Source organism: Pseudophryne corroboree (assembly GCF_028390025.1).
Source record: "Pseudophryne corroboree isolate aPseCor3 chromosome 3 unlocalized genomic scaffold, aPseCor3.hap2 SUPER_3_unloc_4, whole genome shotgun sequence".
Lineage (NCBI taxonomy): Eukaryota > Metazoa > Chordata > Amphibia > Anura > Myobatrachidae > Pseudophryne > Pseudophryne corroboree.
Genome location: NW_026967530.1, coordinates 3,998,375 through 4,020,190, shown reverse-complemented (window position 1 = coordinate 4,020,190; position 21,816 = coordinate 3,998,375). Strand labels below are relative to the sequence as shown.

The 21,816-nt window shown below is 44.7% G+C and overlaps 1 protein-coding gene across 1 annotated transcript in view; it reads left to right on the top strand.

Moving 5' to 3' along the window:
• The window catches only part of LOC134984203 (uncharacterized), a 182,146-nt gene that overhangs the window by 87,910 nt on the left and 72,420 nt on the right, over positions 1 to 21,816 (top strand). The window contains exons 6-7 of the mRNA XM_063949837.1: positions 953 to 1,033; positions 1,087 to 1,146. Coding sequence (XP_063805907.1) covers positions 953 to 1,033; positions 1,087 to 1,146 — 141 coding nt within the window. The remainder of the gene's footprint in view (positions 1 to 952; positions 1,034 to 1,086; positions 1,147 to 21,816) is intronic.

Below are 21,816 nucleotides of genomic sequence, written 5' to 3'. Positions count from 1 at the left end.
ATAATCAGCGGCTTCTCCTCTGCACTGGGACGCCAGTAGCCTAGAGGCACAAGAGTTTGTTTCATTTATTCTCCAACAGGCTGTACGAACTGCTACTTACCAGTCCCTATTGATACAAAGAGACCACAATTAGGTCCTTTGTGGCAACATTAAAGTGACACTATTTACAAACTTTCATTTCAGTGATCCATACAGCAAATGTATCAGTGTGCTTGAGCTAGTTTTAAACATTTGTTTTTATAATTGTCTTTTATTTTATTTCATTTTATTTTATTTTTATGTGTATTATTAAATTTGTTTATTAGCAAGTTCCGTGTGAGCTGTTGATTGATTGGAGCAGACACCTTTATATTTATATTTTCACCAAGTAGCAATTAACCAAGCTCACTTCAAGCGCAGCACTTGTATATATTTTCTGTATCGGTAATGTGAAAGATGGTAGTGCCGGGAAATGGGGAATCGGTATGGTAAGTGTCGGGCTTGGGTAACTCCGGGATGCTTTTCTATTGGTAATGTGATAGAAAGATGGTACTGCCGGGATATGGAGAATCGGTATGGGAAAGTGTCGGGATTGGGTACTGCACGGTTTTGTTTATTCGGTATGTTATGTGTCGGAATTGTGCATTTCGGTACACATGGCGCTGTTTATATTACGGAATTTTCGGTATACTGATAAGTCGGTATGAACATGATGACGGCATATCTATCTGTTGGACTTTTCAAGGTCAACAATTCGATATGTCTATATTACAACTTTGTCGGCATATTCACTATCGGGACACTGTCTGTAGGTAATACAACTGTATCGGCATTATTTACATCGGGATCATTAATCTTCGCCATGGTGGAGTCGGCAATATAAACACCGGCGAACCAAGTGCCGCTAACTCATACTACACCCATTTGCATATATCTGTATTTTAAGATGCTATTTTGTTTCCTTTCCTTTCAGCTTGAAAGAAGTCTGTAAACTCAAAGATGTGAATCCTCCGAGTGTTAACAAAACTACAGAAGAGCTTGGCAAGAAGGAGCCGTGAACAGTCTACCTTAATGGATATGATGTGAACGGTTCTTTACTTTCCGTAGGATAGAGAGACAAGCACGATCCTACGGGAACATAGCCTTTAGCACCATTATAGCTAGACTGTTTGCTTAGTCTTTCTAGGCAGAGTTTATGTGATGCCTTGTAGCTCAACTGTAATGTCATATTATTATCAGCTGTATCTCATTTTATTATGAAAGGAGGGACTGAGGAAGATAGATGTATATAGCTTAAGCATGTCAGCCATTTTGTTAGTAGCAGCCATGATATAGTGAAGTAGAAGTATGCTTTTCTGAGTTAATCATAATAATGCTGACATTTCATAGTTAGTACATTCTGTGCGAAGCAAGGTCGTAGCTATAGTCTTGAAAAACATGTTATTAGACAGTCTCTGTGTGTTTAGACTTCTCCTGAAGGACATGAAGTGGGGTGACAGCCTGAGAGGAGTTATGAGAAGAGATGCATTATTGTTTTGAAATATGACGTGTATCAAGTGTTCATGCAAGTAGCTTTTTCTCTATATAATGTTATGCTAAATAAAGTGAAGGCAGTCTCATTTTGCTGAACATAATGGACGTGTGGTGTCGGCTTCCTGGGATTCCCAATCGATTGGTAAACAAAGGGTAACAACAGACAATTAAAGGAAATTGATAAGAGGAGGCTTATCTCCAACACCCCTTACACATTATTACACACCGCAATGCCCATTACACATTATTACACACTGTAATGCCCATTACATATTATTACACACTGTAATGCCCATTACACATTATTACACACTGTAATGCCTCTTACACATTATTAAACACCGTAATGCCCATTACACATTATTATACATCTGTAATGCCCATTACACATTATTATACACAGTAATACCCATTACACATTATTACACATCCGTAATGCCCATTACACATTATTACACATCCGTAATGTTCATTACACATTATGCTGCACACCGTAATGCCATCATTATTACACACTGTAATGCCCATTACAGATTACTACACAGCGTTATGCCCAGTACACATTATTAAACACCATAATGCCCACGCGCCATGCCACTTTCCCACACAGACACTGAGGAGACCTTATGGAGTTATGTTACAAAATGGCCACCTTCAAGGTCTCCTGGGGAAAAATGGACATATGTCGAGTGAAGCAAGATGTGGGCATAGGAATTCATGTGTTATGTCAAGGTTACAGTCCTCTGGATCTACAAATGGGTCTTGGAGACCATTATCTGATAAGTATAGATATCAGAGGTAAAGGGGGCTCAGCTCATAGGAAGACTTGGGATTGCTGAGATATGGAACTATAATGTTACAGCCTATTATATGTATACACTTATCCCCAGAGATCCTTTATCATAAACATTTCAGCGTTATCCAATGGGGTGAATTGGGATACCCACAGCATTGACCACTAGGCTTATACTGTCAGGATGCATTCTGTATCCTCCATATGTTACTATAAATGTTTTCTTTCTATTTTCTTGTATTTGTACTCTAATTATTTTAAGTATAACAAAGTTATTATTATCTAATTCTTGACTGGACATTGAATAATTTATACAATATTGCCTTTTACTATTTATTTAAACAACTGTAACAAGCTTTTGATTGAGTGTATGTGTTTCAGACAGCCTTTATAGCTGTACATGTATGGGCTGGCCTTTATGGAGTCTGTATGTGTTTGGGTCAGCCTTTATGGGGACTGTACATGTTTGGTCAGCCTTTACTGGGCCTGTATGTGTTCGGGGTAGACTTTTCGGGACTGTACGTGTTTGGGGCAGCCTTTACGGGTCTGTATATATTTGGGTTGGCCTTTATGGGGCCTGTATGTGTTTGGTGCAGCCTTTACGGGTCTGTACATGTTTGGGTTAGCCTTTATGGGGTCTGTATGTGTTTGGGCCAGCCTCTATGTGTTTAGTCCAGCTGCTATGGGGTCTGTATGTGTTTGGGCCAGCCTTTAGAGTATCTGTATGTGTTTTGACCAGCCTTTATGGGGTCTGTATGTGTTTGGGCCAGCCTTTACGGGTCTGTATGTGTTTGAGCCAGCCTTTAGAGTATCTGTATGTGTTTTGTCCAGCCTTTATGGGGTCTGTATGTGTTTGGGCTGCCTTTACGGGTCTATACATGTTTGGGGAAAACTTTTTGGTGCTGTACGTGTTTGGGGCAGGCTTTACAGGGTCTGTACATGCTTGGGTAGGCCTTCACAGGGTTTGTACATGTTTGGCCTTCCTTTACGGGTCTGCATGTGTATGAACAGCCTTTATGGGGTCTGTATGTGTTTGGGTCAGCCTTTACTGGGGCTGTACGTGTTTGGGGCAAACTTTTCAGTGCTGTATGTGTTTGGGGCAGGCTTTACGAGGTCTGTACATGCTTGGGTAGTCCTTTACAGGGTTTTGGCCTTCCTTTATGGGGTCTGTGTTTAGGCAGCCTTTACGGGTCTATATGTGTTTGAGCCAGCCTTTACAGCTGTATGTGTTTTGGCCAGCCATCACGGGGCCTGTATGTTTTTGGGACAGCCACTACAGGGTCTGTATGTGTTGTTAAATATCTGAATGCATAAGGAATATAATTTATTCTCTTAATACAATATAGTCCCATATTTCATAGGTACAGCATACAGCTATACCTATCATATACTGTAACATACCCTAACCCTATACCTATCATATAACATACCCTCCATCCATTTTGTTTTATAAAGTGACCTTTATACAGACATTGGGTCACTTATCAGATACATGTACCTTCAACAGAGATTAGCAGACTCATTGTGTGTAATAGAATTGGAATTAGCAGCAAATAAGGCTAACCAGCTTCTAGTTGATACTTTTTCCTAATATAAGCTTAAACGTGTACTCCAAGATGCATGAAGTCAGTGGGAATGTTAAATAACCAAATATTATAAAACCAGTGTATCACCATGTTTTCTCTGTTGATTATGTGTCTGTACATGGGTGGGGACTTTTTAAGAAATAATTAATTGTTTTTATAAATCTGACTTCAATTCAGTCTTTTACTTAAAAACAACAACAAGATGGTTAAATTAGGATTTAACAGTTGGGGGCTCGTCCGGTACCTGCAGATATCAATCTCTTCATCGAGTTTTCAAAGGGGTGTGCCAGCCAGCCAGCATCTGAGTATGGCAGGAATATCCCAAGATCATTACAGACACTGGTGAGTATAGAATATGTCATGTTATTTGCAAAATGCCAGTACATGCTGTTTCTGTACCTGCCAGCTGTCTGTGATTTTATTTTTATAATATGAGAATTAGGATTGAAAAGATTGGCTAAAATAGGAAAATAACCTGGGAATAATAATAATTGATGAGGAGTGCTTTTGTCTGTAAGTGTTGCAAAATGTAATTGTTACAAGTATAAGTTGAAAAATCCAAATGTGACTAATAAATAAACCTCGGCTGTTCACTTTATGTGCAAATGTGTGAGTGTTTAACTTCTCGTTAACACTTTTTGCATTGGATAAGATAGCGTTGTAACGCCATAAGTATAACGTGAAAACACATATACATAGGGAAGACATCATCCCATATTAAATAGAGATATACATACGTGTGTGTGCTTTATAAATAGGGTGACCACCCAAGGTTATTTAAAATCCGGTAACATTCATAAAGTAATAGTTGTGCTAATCTGCTGATTATTGTGTTTAAACATAAGTCTGTCTGCTAACGTTGTGCAGAGTGAGATGAGCAGGTTTTAAAGTGGTGTGTGTGTGGAATAGTGGTGCAGTGCCGTTCTCAGTTGAAAAATTGCAGTGATTGCACATTTGTGCATATTACATTATGGAAAAAATGTTCCATATTGTACCAATTTTGTACACTATTGTGACCAATGGGTACAGTCTACAGAAAATGTGAGGTAAAAAAAAGCATGTACATGTTAGGGAATTGTGTATTTCAATGATGGGTGCTGTGTGGTCTGGCCTGATCAACCAATACTCAACGCAGTATCAATATTGAAATGTGCAAACTCTGATTTAACTTGTGTGTGTGTGTATTCACAGAGTAAATACAGATAGGTTATGTAGAGACTATAAAAAATATGGTACCAAATGACCCGCCCTGCGCCTGTGAAATTGTATGTCATTGTGGGGTTTTGTTTTGATGGTGACTTGTATGTCCAACATGAATATTCAGTGTTTGTACTTTCGAAAGCACAATGAGGGTCATTCTGTGCAAACACTATGCCGCCACCCACTGGACAGTGTATTTTAGCTTAGCAGAAGTGCGAACGCATGTGCAGCTGAGCTCTGCAGCTTGTGCAGTTTCTGAGTAGCTCTGAACCTACTCAGTGCCGGGGAAAAAAATAAGAAAACTGTTTTTTCCCTGTAATATAAGTATATTAATGCTGCTATGGTCTCCAAAGGGTGCTCAGCTCATGGAAGCTGTTGAGATGATGAGATGGATCATAATGATAATTATGTTTCGTGTTACGATATCCGACAAATGCTGTTGGAAGACGATGATTTGTCATTTTAAAATTCCCAGCAGTATACGTAAACTAGATTGGATGGAATATGTTATGCATGTGGAATTTATGGATGCAGCTGTCCACCACTTGTAATCACCTGTGGCACTACAGACACCAGCAAAACTTCTCCCTCTTTCAGACTCTTCCCCTCCCAGAATGAACAGAAATGTATCTTTCGTTCCTCCTGGAAATTATCCAAAGAGACAACACCCAACTGCTGCGTAGATATCTGCCCCCACGTTCTCATATACAGCCCTAGACAGCAAGGGGGGAGTTTTCTAAGCTTCTGCAGCTAGAATTATAGGAAAAGATTAAGGTATCGTTCCTAAAACATCACAGATTGCTACAAACAATAGGGATCACTCACTACGCTTTCAGTATCAACTGTGATTCTATGAATACAGGTAAAGGATATACTTATTGAGATCCCTAACAAAGTATAGGCATTGATACACAAGGATAGATGCATACTGGTGCATAGTTGTCTTCCAGATTGCAAAGATTCTCAGTGGGTTGCACGATATGCAGTGATGAACCAGGGTCAGTAGAAAAAAAGTATGTATGAAAATATGTTATGATTGTAGAGAAAAGCTATAAAGATAATGGGGTATATTCAATTAGCAGTGATAACGGACTTTTCACGTGAAAAGTCCGGTTTTCGGGTGCAAAAACTGACTTTTCACGTGAAACGCAATTACAGGCTATTCAATTATCCTGGAAAATTTATCGGTGATCACTTTTTCACTAATTTCACTTCACCTTCTCTGAAGCAGGTGAAAAGTTGGGAAAAGTCACTATTTTAAGGTAAAAATGTTTGGATATGGTACAGAACTCCTGGGACACCCCCCTTAATGAATAATTAGGAACGTTGACGTTTTTAATTATTTTTAATTGGCCAATAATGACATGTCATTTTTGGGGTGAAAAAGTAAAAAGTGATGGAAATTGGGGTTCAAGGTATGGGGCAGGTATATTGGGGTGCTTTATGAGTGGAACAGGTGTTTTTTAGGCTTGCAGATGGGAGTAATCGCTGTTTCCACTTTTTTTAAAAGTACCCTAAAATGACCCAAATATATACTTATACCCATTTTCATGTACCCCAAATTTAATGAGAGCATTTATTTTGCTCAAAAAAACTTGCTTTCTATAATTTTTTTGCATTTAAAAAAAAAATGCATATAACCGCCATTTCACACAATTTAAGTCCCCAAATATGCTCTAATGTGATCTCTAACACACTTCTCCTCTATTTTCCTATGTTAGTTTAGCATTTTTTGGGGTACAGGCCGATTTCCCCATTTTCACCTGCACTTTTCACTGCAAGAATTTTCACGTGAAACCCGGTCGGAATTGAATAGGTCAAAAAAAGGAAAGTTTTCGCGGCAATTTTCGGCCGATTGCCGCAAAAAATTTGCGGGCGAAAAATTGCCGCGAATTTGCGGATAATTGAATACCCTAGAATGTGAGAGGTTCTGGGATTTGATAGACTTGTCTGAATAAGTGAGTTTTCAGGGAACGCTTGTACGTGATAAGGCATTCCATAGAATGGGTGCAGTCCGAAGAAAGTTTGTAATCGTGCATGGGAGCAAGTAATGAGTGTGGATGAGAGGCGTAGATCTTGGGAAGAGTGAAGCGGCCAGTTTGAGAGATATTTTGAGATAAGCAGAGAAATGAACAGTATGTTGGTGTAGTATGGTTACTAACCTTGTGTGTAAGTGACGGTAGAATACAGGCTACCCAATGAGAAAAATGTGATGTTGATGAAAGGCGATAGATTACACTGTATTGGACGAGGCAAATAACAGCCATATAGACCTTCATTAATCACTAATCCAGCCATCATTTTGATGCAGATTCCCGCAGACACTACATATCACTGCGATAAATCCATGTAGAGCCTTTTTCTCAGTGTCGGTACATCCTGTTTCTCAATATCTACAAGGGAGTTCACTATACCTGGACTAGATTAACCAAAGGATTTATAGACCGTCTTTTCTTTTTTATACTTGCAAAATAACCTGCAATCTTTTGTACCTACAGATAACTTATCCAGTATGTGGATGACCTGCTGTTGTGCTGCAAATCATTTGAAGTATTGGTGTCAGATACTAAACAGTTGTTGTGTTTTCTTGCAGAAACAGGTCACAAGGTGTTGCAGGACAAAATTTAACTGGACACTGACAAAGTTAAATACCTCCTAGGTCATTACTTGGCACCAGGCCTGTACGGGGTCTGTATGTGTTTGGGCCAGCCTTCATGGGGTCTGTATGTATTTGGGTCAGCCTTCATGGGGTCTGTATGTGTTTGGGCCAGCCTTCATAAGGGCTGTATGTGTTTGGGCCAGCCTTCATGGGGTCTGTATGTGTTTGGGCCAGCCTTCATGGGTCTGTATGTATTTGGGTCAGCCTTCATGGGGTCTGTATGTGTTTGGGCCAGCCTTCATAAGGGCTGTATGTGTTTGGCCAGCCTTCATGGGGTCTGTATGTGTTTGGGCCAGCCTTCATGGGTCTGTATGTATTTGGGTCAGCCTTCATGGGGTCTGTATGTGTTTGGGCCAGCCTTCATAAGGGCTGTATGTGTTTGGGCCAGCCTTCATGGGGTCTGTATGTGTTTGGGCCAGCCTTCATGGGGTCTGTATGTGTTTGGGTCAGCCTTCATGGGTCTGTATGTGTTTGGGCCAGTCTTCATGGGGTCTGTATGTGTTTGGGCCAGCCTTCATGGGGTCTGTATGTGTTTGGACCAGCCTTTGCGAGGTCTGCATGTGTTTGGGTCAGCCTTCATGGGGTCTGTATGTGTTTGGGTCAGCCTTCATGGGGTCTGTATGTGTTTGGACCAGTTTGGGCCAGCCTTCATAGGGTCTATAGGTGTTTGGGCCGGCCTTCATGGAGTCTGTATGTGTTTGGGCCAACCTTCATGAGATCTTTATGTGTTTGGGCCAGCCTTCATGGGGTCTGCATAAGTTTGGTTCAGCCTTCATGGGGTCTGTATGTGTTTGGGCCAGCCTTCATGGGGCCTGTATGTGTTTGAGCCCACCTTCATGGGGTCTGTATGTGTTTGGCCCAGCCTTCATGGGATCTGTATGTGTTTGGGCCAGCCTTCATGGGGTCTGTATGTGTTTGAGCCCACCTTCATGGGGTCTGTATGTGTTTGGGCCAGTCTTCATGGGGTCTGTATGTGTTTGGGCCAGCCTTCATGGTGTCTGTATGTGTTTGGTTCAGCCTTCATGGGTTTGTATGTGTTTGGCTCAGCCTTCATGGGGTCTGTATGTCTTTGGGCCAGCCTTAATGGGGTCTGTATGTGTTTGGCCCAGCCTTCATGGGGTCTGTGATAAGGTTCTGAGTTCAGTTATTTCTTTGGTTAACGCCTGAAGGATGACTAGATAGTCTCATCCCAATTCGGGGAATGTGAAAACACATAATAACACTATAAGGCATTAGGCATCAGTGTGAGGAACATGTGTGAGGGAATATGGTAGTTGGAAGGAGGAAACAGAGGGGAAGTTTAATATAAATGTGTTCTTTTTTTAAAAAGTTCCTATCAAATAAGGACCTTATCAGCACAGGGCTTACATGTGTACTTAGTATAAGACTTTGTAGATTTGGAAGAAAGTATAAATACAGATATGTCCTCCTACATCTTTCCTGCAGTCACACCAAAGATCCCTCTTGGCATGCCAGGTCTCGTGAGAATCTTCTAGCGTTGGTCGTCTTTTTTACCAAAAGTGCATCTTCATCACAATGCAATGTGACTAGGATGCACAAGGAGACTGTGCTGAGTAATGTTATATAACCGTTGTATATCTGTGTACGACTGAGTCTCTTCAGTGTGTACACGGAGTGCTACAATGTAGGAGCCGCAACCTCTGTATATAGAGTCACACACAGTATACAGGTGTCCCATATCTCATTACTCAGCGCAGTCTACCAATGCGTCCTAGTTACATTGTACTCCATATACAGCCTCAGTCACACACAGTATACAGGTGTCCCATATCTCATTACTCAGCGCAGTCTCCTGGAGCGTCCTAGTCACATTGTGCTCCGTATACAAACTCAGTCACACACACAGTATACAGGTGTCATATATCACATTATTCAGCGCAGTCTACCGATGCGTCCTAGTCACATTGTACTCCATATACAGCCTCAGTCACACACAGTATACAGGTGTCATATATTACATTACTCAGAACAGTCTCCTGGTGCATACTGGTCACATTGTGATCCGTATACAGACTCGGTCAAACAAAGTATACATGAGGTATTGAGGCTGGATGTAGGAGGCATCTCACGCTGCATGGTGTATTGAGGCTGGATGTATGAGGCCTCTTACGCTGCATGACAAATTGAGGCTAGATGTATGAGGCATCTTACACTGCATGGTGTATTAATGCTAGATGTATCGGCCATCTCAAACTGTATGGTGTATTGAGAAATCTCACACTGCATGGTGTGTTGAGGCTAGATGTATGAGGCATCTCCCACTGCAAGGTGTATTGAGGCATGTCACACTGCTTGGATGTATGAGGCATCTCACAGTGAATGGTGTATTGATGTTGGATGTATGAGGCATCTCACACTGCAAGGTGTATTGAGGCTGGATGTATGAGGCATCTCACACTGCAAGGTCTAATGAGGCTTGACGTATGAGGCATCTGACACTGCAAGATGTATTGAGTATGGATGTAAGTGGCATCTCACACTGCAAGGTGTATTGAGGCTAGACGTATGAGGCATCTCACACTGCAAGGTGTATTGAGGCTAGATGTATGAGGCATCTCACAATGCAAGGTGTATTGAGGCTAGATGTATGATGCAACTCACACTGCAAGGTGTATTGAGGCTAGATGTATGAGGCATCTCACACTGCAAGGTGTATTTAGGCTGGATGTATTAGGAATCTCACACTGCATGAAGTATTGAGGCTAGATATATGAGGCATCTCACACTGCATGGTGTATTGAGGCTAGATATATGAGGCATCTCACACTGCATGGTGTATTGAGGCTGGCTATATGAGGAATCTTGCGCTGTGTGATGTATTGAGGATGGATGTGTGAGGCATCTCATGCTGCATGGCATATTGAGGCTGGATGTATGAGGCATCTTGCGCTGAATGATGAATTGAGGCTGGATGTATGAGGCATCTCACGCTGCATGGAGAATTGAGGCTGGATGTATGAAACAACTACCACTGCAAGGTGTATTGAGGCTAGATGTACTAGGCATCTCACACTGCATGGTGTATTGAGGTTGGATGTATGAGGCATCTCACACTACATGGTGTATTGTGGCTGGATGTATGAGGCATCTCACACTGCATGGTGTATTGATGCTGGATGTATGAGGAATCTCACTGCATGGTGTATTGAGGCTAGATGTATGAGGCATCTCTCACTGCAAGGTGTATTGAGGCTGGATGTATGAGGCATCTCACTCTGAAAGGTGTATTGAGGCTAGATGTATGAGGCATCTCATACTGGAAGGTGTATTGAGGATGGATGGATGAGGTATCTCACACTGCAAGGTGTATTGAGGCTGGATGTATGAGGAATCTTATGCTGCATGGTGTATTGAGGCTAGATATATGAGGCATCTCACACTGCACGGTGATTGAGGCTGGCTGTATGTTAGGGTCTCCTGCCCTGTGCTGCCACGTCGTCATGGCAACCGGGAGACAAGTGCTAGTGGAGTAACCTGAGCGCAGCTGCTGTGCAGTGGTTATAGGCTCTGTGCACGGCAGGGGATCCGGTGCTGGTTTTTGTGCTCACAGTCTGTGAGGTCTGAGTGGGGCGTGGACAGCACCTGCTTTATAAGGCCTCTTTTCAGGGTAAGCAGATGCTGCTAAATCTTTGTTGGTTAGTCAGTTCATGAAGGTTAGCCAGTACTGTGTAGCTTTGTATTTGTTTGTTGCTTACTGCAAATAGGCCTGGGGATTTGGTATTACACTCTGCCAATCCAGACCTAGCAGTAAGACTGGAGTCAGTCGTTTAGCTTGCTGGGGTTCTGTTACTACTCTGTGAACCTAGCAAGTTTGCGGCTGTATTCTAAGACTTGCCTGTCTAATCCTGTCTCACTGTGCTAGGTGTCAGGGGTCAGTTTAGTGGCAGTAAGCTAAAACCTGTGCACTGCAAGTGAGAAATAGGATTGTGGAGACTCTCCTTGTGTCTATCATTCCATCTCTGACCAAGGAGTTTACTGCCACACCCGTTGGTAACCCTTTAGGGTTTTGCTGTTGCCCTTAGCAACAGCATTTCAGGTTCTCTACGTATTAAAACACAACATCTTGCTTTTTACATCTGAGCAGTTCTGATACTAGGGAGATACCCAGTTCCTTAGCCTCTGGGCTTCTCTGTTCACTTTGTGTGTATTTTGTTACCCTGTCACCTTCTGTGTACGTTATGTCATATTACCCAGTTTGTCTGTGAGTCCATTTGTTTTGCATAACAGTTCAAACACCAGTACATTCCTGCAGACACTGGAGTGCATAACAGTTCTGACACCAGTACTTTCCTGCAGGCACTGGTGTGCATAACATATTCAGCAGCCTAATACTCCTGTTGAAATTTTGTGGGAATATGGAGCATACCCCTCAAAATACGTTGCAACAGGTGGTCGATCAGGTGCAGGTCCTGACTCAACAATTTAATGATTTGTCCATTAAAATGCACACCTCCCAGGCTGCTGGCGGATCTCCCGCAGCAGCAGCACCTGCAGGGGTTAAGGAGCCGAAAGTAAATCTCCCGGATCGTTTTTCTGGAGATCGCTCGCAGTTCTTTTGTTTCAAGGAGAGCTGCAAGCTATACTTCCGGCTTAGGCCTCAGTCTTCTGGGTCGGAGATTCAGCGGGTGGGCATAGTGATTTCCTTGCTACAAGGAGACCCACAGGTCTGGGCATATGGGTTGCAGCCTGACTGTCCGTCGCTTAAAAGTGTTGATGCTTTTTTTACGGCACTGGGCATGTTGTATGATGACCCTGACAAGACGGCCTCAGCCGAGGCTCAGATTTCGATCCTTAAGCAAGGGCGAAGGCCAGTTGAGGTTTACTGTACGGAGTTTCGGAGGTTGGCCCATGATACCCAGTGGAATGACCCAGCCCTGAGACACCAGTACCGAAGAGGTCTTTCTAACCAGATAAAGGACCAACTGGTACAATATCCCTTGCCTGATAGCTTGGATCAGCTCATGCAGTTATCCATCCGGGTGGATAGACGGCTGAGAGAGCGTTGGCTTGAAAGGGAGACTGAGATTTCCTTCCTTCCCAAGGGAACCTCAGACTCTGAGGAATTTTCTGAGGAGCCTATGCAGATTGGGGCTACCCGCCTCTCCTCGCGTGAGAAGACGCGGAGGAGACAGCAGGGGTTGTGTTTGTACTGTGGGAATAAAGGTCATGTGGTAGTATCATGCCCAGAAAAGCCGGAAAACTTCAGGGCCTGAGGGTGATGGGAAATATCCTGTCAGGCCAGAAGTCAGAATTTCCCAAGAAGACTTTTATCATTCCGGTGACCTTGAAGATCCTCGGTCAAACTGTCAAGACTGAGGCCTTTGTGGACAGTGGGGCCGACGGGGTTTTTATGGACCACCAATTCGCCCTGAAACACTCTGTTCCCTTAGTACCCTTGGCATCGGAAATTGAGATTTGTGGGTTAAACGGGGAACCATTATCCCAAGGTAAAATTACCTCTTGCACTAGCCAGATTTCTTTGTTTATTGGAGCCACACACTCTGAAAAATTGCCTTTTATGTGACTGTCTGTACTTTTGCCCCATTGGTGTTGGGGTTACCCTGGTTAAGGGCCCACAATCCTCAATTTGACTGGGTCTCTGGGGAGATTCTTAGTTGGGGTACTGATTGTTTCAGGAGTTGCTTGAGCCTTCCAGTCAGGCTCTCGCAGCTAAGTTTGCCAGGATTGCCAGGGTGTTATGCAGATTTTGCGGACGTGTTCTCCAAAAAAGTTGCAGAGGTACTACCTCCCCATCGCCCCTATGACTGTGCCATTGATTTGTTGCCAAATGCTAAGCTTCCCAAGAGCAGGTTGTACTCCCTGTCACGTCCTGAGACTCAGGCTATGGCAGAGTATATTCAGGAGAACTTGGCTAAGGGATTTATCAGACCTTCACAGTCTCCAGTTGGGTCGGGGTTCTTCTTCGTGGGTAAAAAGGACGGTTCGTTGCGACCCTGCATCGACTTCAGGGAATTGAACCGTATCACGATTAAAAACTCATACCCACTGCCTCTCATTTCGGTCTTGTTTGACCAGCTTCGTACTGCCACCATTTTTTCTAAGATTGACCTACGCGGTGCGTACAATCTAATCCGAATAAGAGAGGGGGATGAATGGAAGACTGCCTTTAATACCCACTCAGGGCATTATGAATATTTGGTGATGCCTTTTGGGCTCTGTAATGCCCCGGCAGTCTTCCAGGATTTCATGAATGATGTGCTCAGGGAATATTTGGATAGATTCTTAGTTGTATACTTAGATGACATCCTAATCTTCTCCCATTCCCTGGAGGAACATCGGAAGCATGTACGCTTAGTCCTCCAGAAACTCAGAGACCACCGGCTTGGGGCGAAGCTGGAGAAGTGCGAATTTGAAGTTCAGCAAATCGCATTTCTAGGATATATTATCTCCCCAGAAGGTTTCCAAATGGAGGGTTCCAAGGTACAGGCAGTCCTGGATTGGGTGCAGCCCACTAGTTTGAAGGCGCTTCAGCGTTTCCTGGGCTTTGCGAATTTTTATAGACGATTTATCGCTGGATTTTCGTCTATAGTGGCGCCCTTGGTGGCACTCACTAAGAAAGGGGCGGATGTTGCTCACTGGTCTTGTGAGGCTAAAGCGGCTTTTGCCCGTCTCAAAAGGGCATTTGTTTCGGCCAAGGTGCTGCGACACCCAGATCCAGAGCGTCCTTTTGTGGTGGAGGTGGATGCCTCTGAGATGGGTATTGGGGCAGTGCTTTCTCAGATGGGAGTGTCTGATAATCGCCTTCATCCCTGTGCTTACTTTTCCCGTAAATTTTCGCCTGCCGAGATGAATTATGACGTGGGTAACCGGGAATTGTTGGCTATTAAGGATGCACTGGAGGAGTGGAGACACTGGCTTGAGGGGGCTAAGTTTGTGGTCTCAATTCTCACTGACCATAAGAATCTGGCATATTTAGAGTCAGCGAAGCGTCTCAATGCCAGGCAGGCACGATGGGCTTTGTTTTTTGCTCGCTTTAATTTTTTGATAACATATCGCCCTGGGTCAAAAAACATCAAGGCTGATGCGCTCTCGCGGAGTTTTGCTCCAATCCAGGAGACCACCGAGGAGCCGTTGCCCATTGTTTCCCCATCATGTATTAAAGTGGGCATTACCCAGGACCTCTTATCATTAGTCCTTAGAGCACAGGAGCAGGCTCCTCCAGACCTTCCGGTAGGTCTTTTGTTTGTGCCTCCTAGGTTAAGACAGCGAGTGTTCCTGAAATTCCATGCCAAGAAGTCGGCAGGTCACCCGGGTATTGCCAGAACTCGGGAGTTACTATCTAGGGCGGTGTGGTGGCCCTCGGTGGCTAAGGATGTGGATCAGTGGGTTCGGGCATGTGACATCTGTGCCCGAAATAAGACTCCTAGAGGGGTTCCTGTTGGCCCATTACATCCACTCTCTATCCCATCTAAGCCATGGACCCACATTTCAATGGATTTTGTGGTGGACTTGCCCAAATCCTCGGGGATGACAGCCATCTGGGTTGTCGTTGACAGGTTTTCGAAGATGGCGCACTTCGTTCCACTGGTTGGGCTGCCATCAGCCAGACGCCTGTCTGAATTATTTATGCTGCATGTTGTGCGTCTCCACGGGTTGCCACTTGATGTGGTCTCTGACCGCGGATCCCAGTTTGTGGCCAAATTCTGGAGGGCATTTTGTTCCGATCTCCAGATTTCTGTCAGCTTGTCGTCAGGCTACCATCCGCAGTCTAATGGGCAGACTGAAAGGGTGAACCAGTCCTTGGAGCAGTTCCTCAGGTGTTATGTCTCCAAGTGTCAGACTGACTGGGTTGCTCATCTGTCCATGGCGGAGTTTGCCTATAACAACGCGGCTCACTCTGCTACAGGGATCTCTCCCTTCCTTTGTGTGTATGGGCATCATCCTAAGGCCAATTCTTTTGACCCCCTGGACTCCACGCCTGGTGGTTCCTCTGTGGTTTCGGTCCTTAGAGGTATTTGGTGGAAAGTGAAGAAAGCCCTTGTGTCTGTGTCATTAGTGACCAAAAGGGGTTTTGATAAGCGGAAAAGACCCTGCAGCTTCAAATTAGGAGACTTCGTCTGGTTGTCTACCAAGAATTTGAAGTTGAGACAGCCATCTCATAAGTTAGGGCCCCGGTTCATCGGCCCTTATAAGATCACCAGGGTTATCAATCCGGTGGCATTTCAGTTAGATCTGCCCCGTTCTTTGGGTATCAATAAAACATTTCATTGTTCCCTTTTAAAACGGGCGATTAGTAATCCTTCTTCCAGTGGAAGACCTTCCCCTCTTCTGATACGTGGCCAGAGGGAGTTTGTTGTTGAAAGGATTCTTGACTCCAAGGTGGTTCGGGGTCGGCTGTCATTTTTGGTGCACTGGAAGGGGTATGGCCCGGAGGAGCGGTCGTGGGTGCGCAGTTGTGATCTTCATGCCCCCAGACTGATACGCTCTTTCTTCTCGCAGTTCCCCGATAAACCCGGTGGTAGGGGTTCTTTGACCCCTCGTCAGAGGGGGGGTACTGTTAGGGTCTCCTGCCCTGTGCTGCCACGTCGTCATGGCAACCGGGAGACAAGTGCTAGTGGAGTAACCTGAGCGCAGCTGATACTCCGGTTCGGGTCTTTTGCTGTGCAGTGGTTATAGGCTCTGTGCACGGCAGGGGATCCGGTGCTGGTTTTTGTGCTCACAGTCTGTGAGGTCTGAGTGGGGCGTGGACAGCACCTGCTTTATAAGGCCTCTTTTCAGGGTAAGCAGATGCTGCTGAATCTTTGTTGGTTAGTCAGTTCATGAAGGTTAGCCAGTACTGTGTAGCTTTGTATTTGTTTGTTGCTTACTGCAAATAGGCCTGGGGATTTGGTATTACACTCTGCCAATCCAGACCTAGCAGTAAGACTGGAGTCAGTCGTTTAGCTTGCTGGGGTTCTGTTACTACTCTGTGAACCTAGCAAGTTTGCGGCTGTATTCTAAGACTTGCCTGTCTAATCCTGTCTCACTGTGCTAGGTGTCAGGGGTCAGTTTAGTGGCAGTAAGCTAAAACCTGTGCACTGCAAGTGAGAAATAGGATTGTGGAGACTCTCCTTGTGTCTATCATTCCATCTCTGACCAAGGAGTTTACTGCCACACCCGTTGGTAACCCTTTAGGGTTTTGCTGTTGCCCTTAGCAACAGCATTTCAGGTTCTCTACGTATTAAAACACAACATCTTGCTTTTTACATCTGAGCAGTTCTGATACTAGGGAGATACCCAGTTCCTTAGCCTCTGGGCTTCTCTGTTCACTTTGTGTGTATTTTGTTACCCTGTCACCTTCTGTGTACGTTATGTCATATTACCCAGTTTGTCTGTGAGTCCATTTGTTTTGCATAACAGTTCAAACACCAGTACATTCCTGCAGACACTGGAGTGCATAACAGTTCTGACACCAGTACTTTCCTGCAGGCACTGGTGTGCATAACACTGTATAAGGCATCTCGTGTTGCGTGACGAATTGAGGATGGATGTATTAAGCATCTTGCACTGTAGGACGTATTGAGGCTGATGTATGAGGTATCTTGTGCTGCATGGTGTATTGAGGCTGGATGTTTGAAGCATCTCCCACTGCATGGTGTATTGAGGTTGGCTTTATGAGGCATCTAACACTGCATGGTGTATTGTAGTTGGATGTATGAGACATCAAACACTGCATGGAGTATTGCATGCATGGAGTATTGCATATCACAATGCATGGTGTATTGAGGCTAGATGTATGAGGCATCTAACACTGCAAGGTGTATTGAGGCTGGATGTATGAGGCATCTCGCACTGCATGGTGTATTGAGGCTGGTTGTATGAGGGATCTCGTGCTGCATGATGTACTGAGGCTAGATGTATGAGGCATCTCACATTGCAAGGTGTATTAAGGCTAGATGTATGAGGCATCTCACACTGCAAGGTGTATTGAGGATAGATGTATGAGGCATCTCACACTGCATGGTGTATTGAGCTTGGATGTATGAGGCATCTCACACTGCATGGTGTATTGATGCTGGATGTATGAGGCATCTCACACTGCAAGGTGTATTGAGGCTGGCTGTATGAGGCATCTCACTCTGCAAGGTGTATTGAGGCTAAATGTATAAGGCATCTCATACTGCAAGGTGTATTGAGGCTAGTTGTATGAGGCATCTCACTCTGAAAGGTGTATTGAGGCTAGATGTATGAGGCATCTCACACTGCAAGGTGTATTGAGGCTAGATGTATGAGGCATCTCACTCTGCAAGGTGTATTGAGGCTAGATGTATAAGGCATCTCACACTGCAATGTGTATTGAGGCTGGATGCATGAGGAATCTCATGCTGCATGGCGTATTGAGGCATCCCACACTGCATGGTGTATTGAGGCTGGCTGTATGAGGCATCTCGCGCTGCATGGCGTGTTGAGGCTGGATGTATTAGGCATCTTGCACTGTATGACGTATTGAGGCTGTATGCATGAGGCATCTCGCACTGCATGGCTTATTGAGGCTGGATGTATGAGGCATCTCACACTGCATAGTGTATTGATGCTAGATGTATGAGGCATATCACACTGCAAGGTGTATTGAGGCTGGATGTATGAGGCATCTCACACTACAAGGTGTATTGAGGCTAGATGTATGAGGCATCTGACACTGCATGGTGCATTGAGGATGGATGGATGTGGCATCTCACACTGCAAGGAGTATTGTGTCTAGATGTATGAGGCATCTCACACTGCAAGGTTTATTGAGGCTGGATGTATGAGGAATCTCGCGCTGCAAGATGTATTGAGGCTGGATGTATGAGGCATCTCATGCTGCATGGCGTATTGAGGCATCCCACACTGCATGGTGTATTGAGGCTAGAAATATGAGGCATCTCACACTGCATGCTGTATTGAGGCTGGCTGTATGAGGTATCTCGTACTGCGTGACGTACTGAGGATTGATTAATGAGGCATCTCACACTGCAAGGTGTATTGAGGCTGGATGTATGAGGCATATCACACTGCAAGGTTTATTGAGGCTAGATGTATGAGGCATCTCCCTCTGCAAGGTGTATTGAGGCTAGATGTATAAGGCATCTCACACTGCAAGTTGTATTGAGGCTAGATGTATGAGGCATCTCACACTGTAAGGTGTATTGAGGCTGGATGTTTGAGGCATCTCACACTGCAAGGTGTATTGAGGCTAGATGTATAAGACATCTCACACTGCAAGGTGTATTGAGGCCGGATGTATGAGGAATCTCATGCTGCATTGCGTATTGAGGAATCTCACACTGCATGGTGTATTGAGGCTAGATATAGAAGGCATCTCACACTGCATGGTGTATTGAGGCTGGCTGTATGTGGCATCTCGTGTTGCGTGACGTATTGAAGCTGGATGTATTAGGCATCTCGAGCTGCATGGCGTATTGAGGCTGGATGTATGAGGCATCTCACACTGCATAGTGTATTGATGCTGGATGCATGAGGCATCTCACACTGCAAGGTGTATTGAGGCTGGATGTATGAGACATCTCACACTGCAAGGTGTATTGAGGCTAGATGTATGAGGCATCTGACACTGCAGGTTGCATTGAGGATGGATGTGGCATCACACACTGCAAGGTGTATTGAGGCTAGATGTATGAGGCATCTCACACTGGCCCTCATTCCGAGTTGATCGCTCGCAAGGCGAATTTAGCAGAGTTACACACGCTAAGCCTACGCCTACTGGGAGTGTATCTTAGCTTCTTAAAAGTGCGACCGATGTATTCGCAATATTGCGATCACAAACCTCGTAGCAGTTTTAGAGTAGCTTCAGACTTACTCTGCCTGTGCGATCAGTTCAGTGCTTGTCGTTCCTGGTTGACGTCACAAACACACCCAGCGTTCGCCCAACCACTCCCACCGTTTCTCCGGCCACTCCTGCGTTTTTTCCGGAAACGGTAGCGTTTTCAGCCACACGCCCATAAAACGCCGTGTTTCCGCCCAGTAACACCCATTTCCTGTCAATCACATTACGATCGCTGGAGCGATGAAAAAGCCGTGAGTAAAAATACAATCTTCATAGCAAAGACACTTGGCGCAGTCGCAGTGCGAAAATTGCGCATGCGCACTAAGCGGAATTTCACTGCGATGCGATGAAAAATACCGAGCGAACAACTCGGAATGAGGGCCACTGCACGGTGTATTGAGGCTAGATGTATGAGGCATCTCACACTGCAAGGTGTATTGAGGCTGGACGTATGAGGAATCTCGCGCTACATGATGTATTGAGGCTGGATGTATGAGGCATCTCATGCTGCATGGCATATTGAGGCATTTCACACTGCATGGTGTATTGAGGCTAGATATATGAGGCATCTCACACTGCATGGTGTATTGAGGCTGGCTATGTGAGGCATCTCGCGCTGCGTGATGTATTAAGGAAAAATGTATGAGGCATCTCGCGCTGTGTAGCATATTGAGGCTAGATGTATGAGGCATCTTGCGCTGTATGACGTATTGAGGCTGGATGTATGAGGCCTCTCGCACTGCATGGTGTATTGAGGCTAGATATATGAGGCATCTCACACTGCATGCTTTATTGAGGCTGGCTGTATGAGGTATCTCGAGCTGTGTGACGTACTGAGGACTGATTTATGAGGCATCTCACACTGCAAGTTGTATTGAGGCTGGATGTATGAGGCATCTCACACTGCAAGGTTTATTGAGCTTAGATGTATGAGGCATCTCACTCTGCAAGGTGTATTGAGGCTAAATGTATGAGGCATCTCACACTACAAGGTGTATTGAGGCTAGATGTATAAGGCATTTCACACTGCAAGGTGTATTGAGGCTGGATGTATGAGGAATCTCATGCTGCATGGCGTATTGAGGCATCTCACACGACATGGTGTATTGAGGCTAGATATATGAGGCATCTCACACTGCATGGTGTATTGAGGCTGGCTGTATGTGGTATCTCGTGTTGCGTGACGTATTGATGCTGGATGTATGAGGAATCTCACACTGCATGGTGTATTGAGGCTGGATGTATTAGGCATCTCGCGCTGCATGGCGTATTGATGTTGGATGTATGAGGAATCTCACACTGCATGGTGTATTGAGGCTGGATGTATGAGGCATCTCACACTGCAAGGTTTATTGAGGCTAGATGTATGAGGCATCTCAAACTGCAAGGTGCATTGAGGCTAGATGTATGAGGCATCTCAAACTGCAAGGTGCATTGAGGATGGATGTATGAGGCATCTCACACTGCAAGGTGTATTGAGGCTGGATGTATGAGGCATCTCAAACTGTAAGGTTTATTGAGGCTAGATGTATGAGGCATCTCACACTGCAAGGTGTATTGAGGCTGGATGTATGAGGCATCTCACTTTGAACGGTGTATTGAGGCTAGATGTATGAGGCATCTCACACTGCAAGGTGTATTGAGGATGAATGTATGAGGCATCTAACTCTGAAAGATGTATTGAGGCTAGATGTATGAGGCATCTCACTCTGAAAGGTGTATTGAGGCTAGATCTATGATGCATCTCACACTGCAAGGTGTATTGAGGCTAGATGTATATGGCATCTCACACTGCAAGGTGTATTGAGGCTGGATGTATGAGGAACCTCATGCTGCATGGTGTATTGAGGCTAGATATATGAGGCATCTCACATTGCATGGTGATTGAGGCTGGCTGTATGAGGCATCTCGTGTTGCGTGACGAATTGAGGATGGATGTATTAAGCATCTTGCACTGTAGGACGTATTGAGGCTGGATGTATGAGGTATCTTGTGCTGCATGGCGTATTGAGGCTGGATGTTTGAAGCATCTCACACTGCATGGCGTATTGAGGTTGGCTTTATGAGGCATCTAACACTGCATGGTGTATTGAGGCTGGATGTATGAGACATCAAACACTGCATGGCGTATTGAGGCATCTCACAATGCACGGTGTATTGAGGCTAGATGTATGAGGCATCTAACACTGCAAGGTGTATTGAGGCTGGATGTATGAGGCATCTCGCGCTGCATGGTGTATTGAGGCTAGATGTATGAGGCATCTCACACTGCATGGTG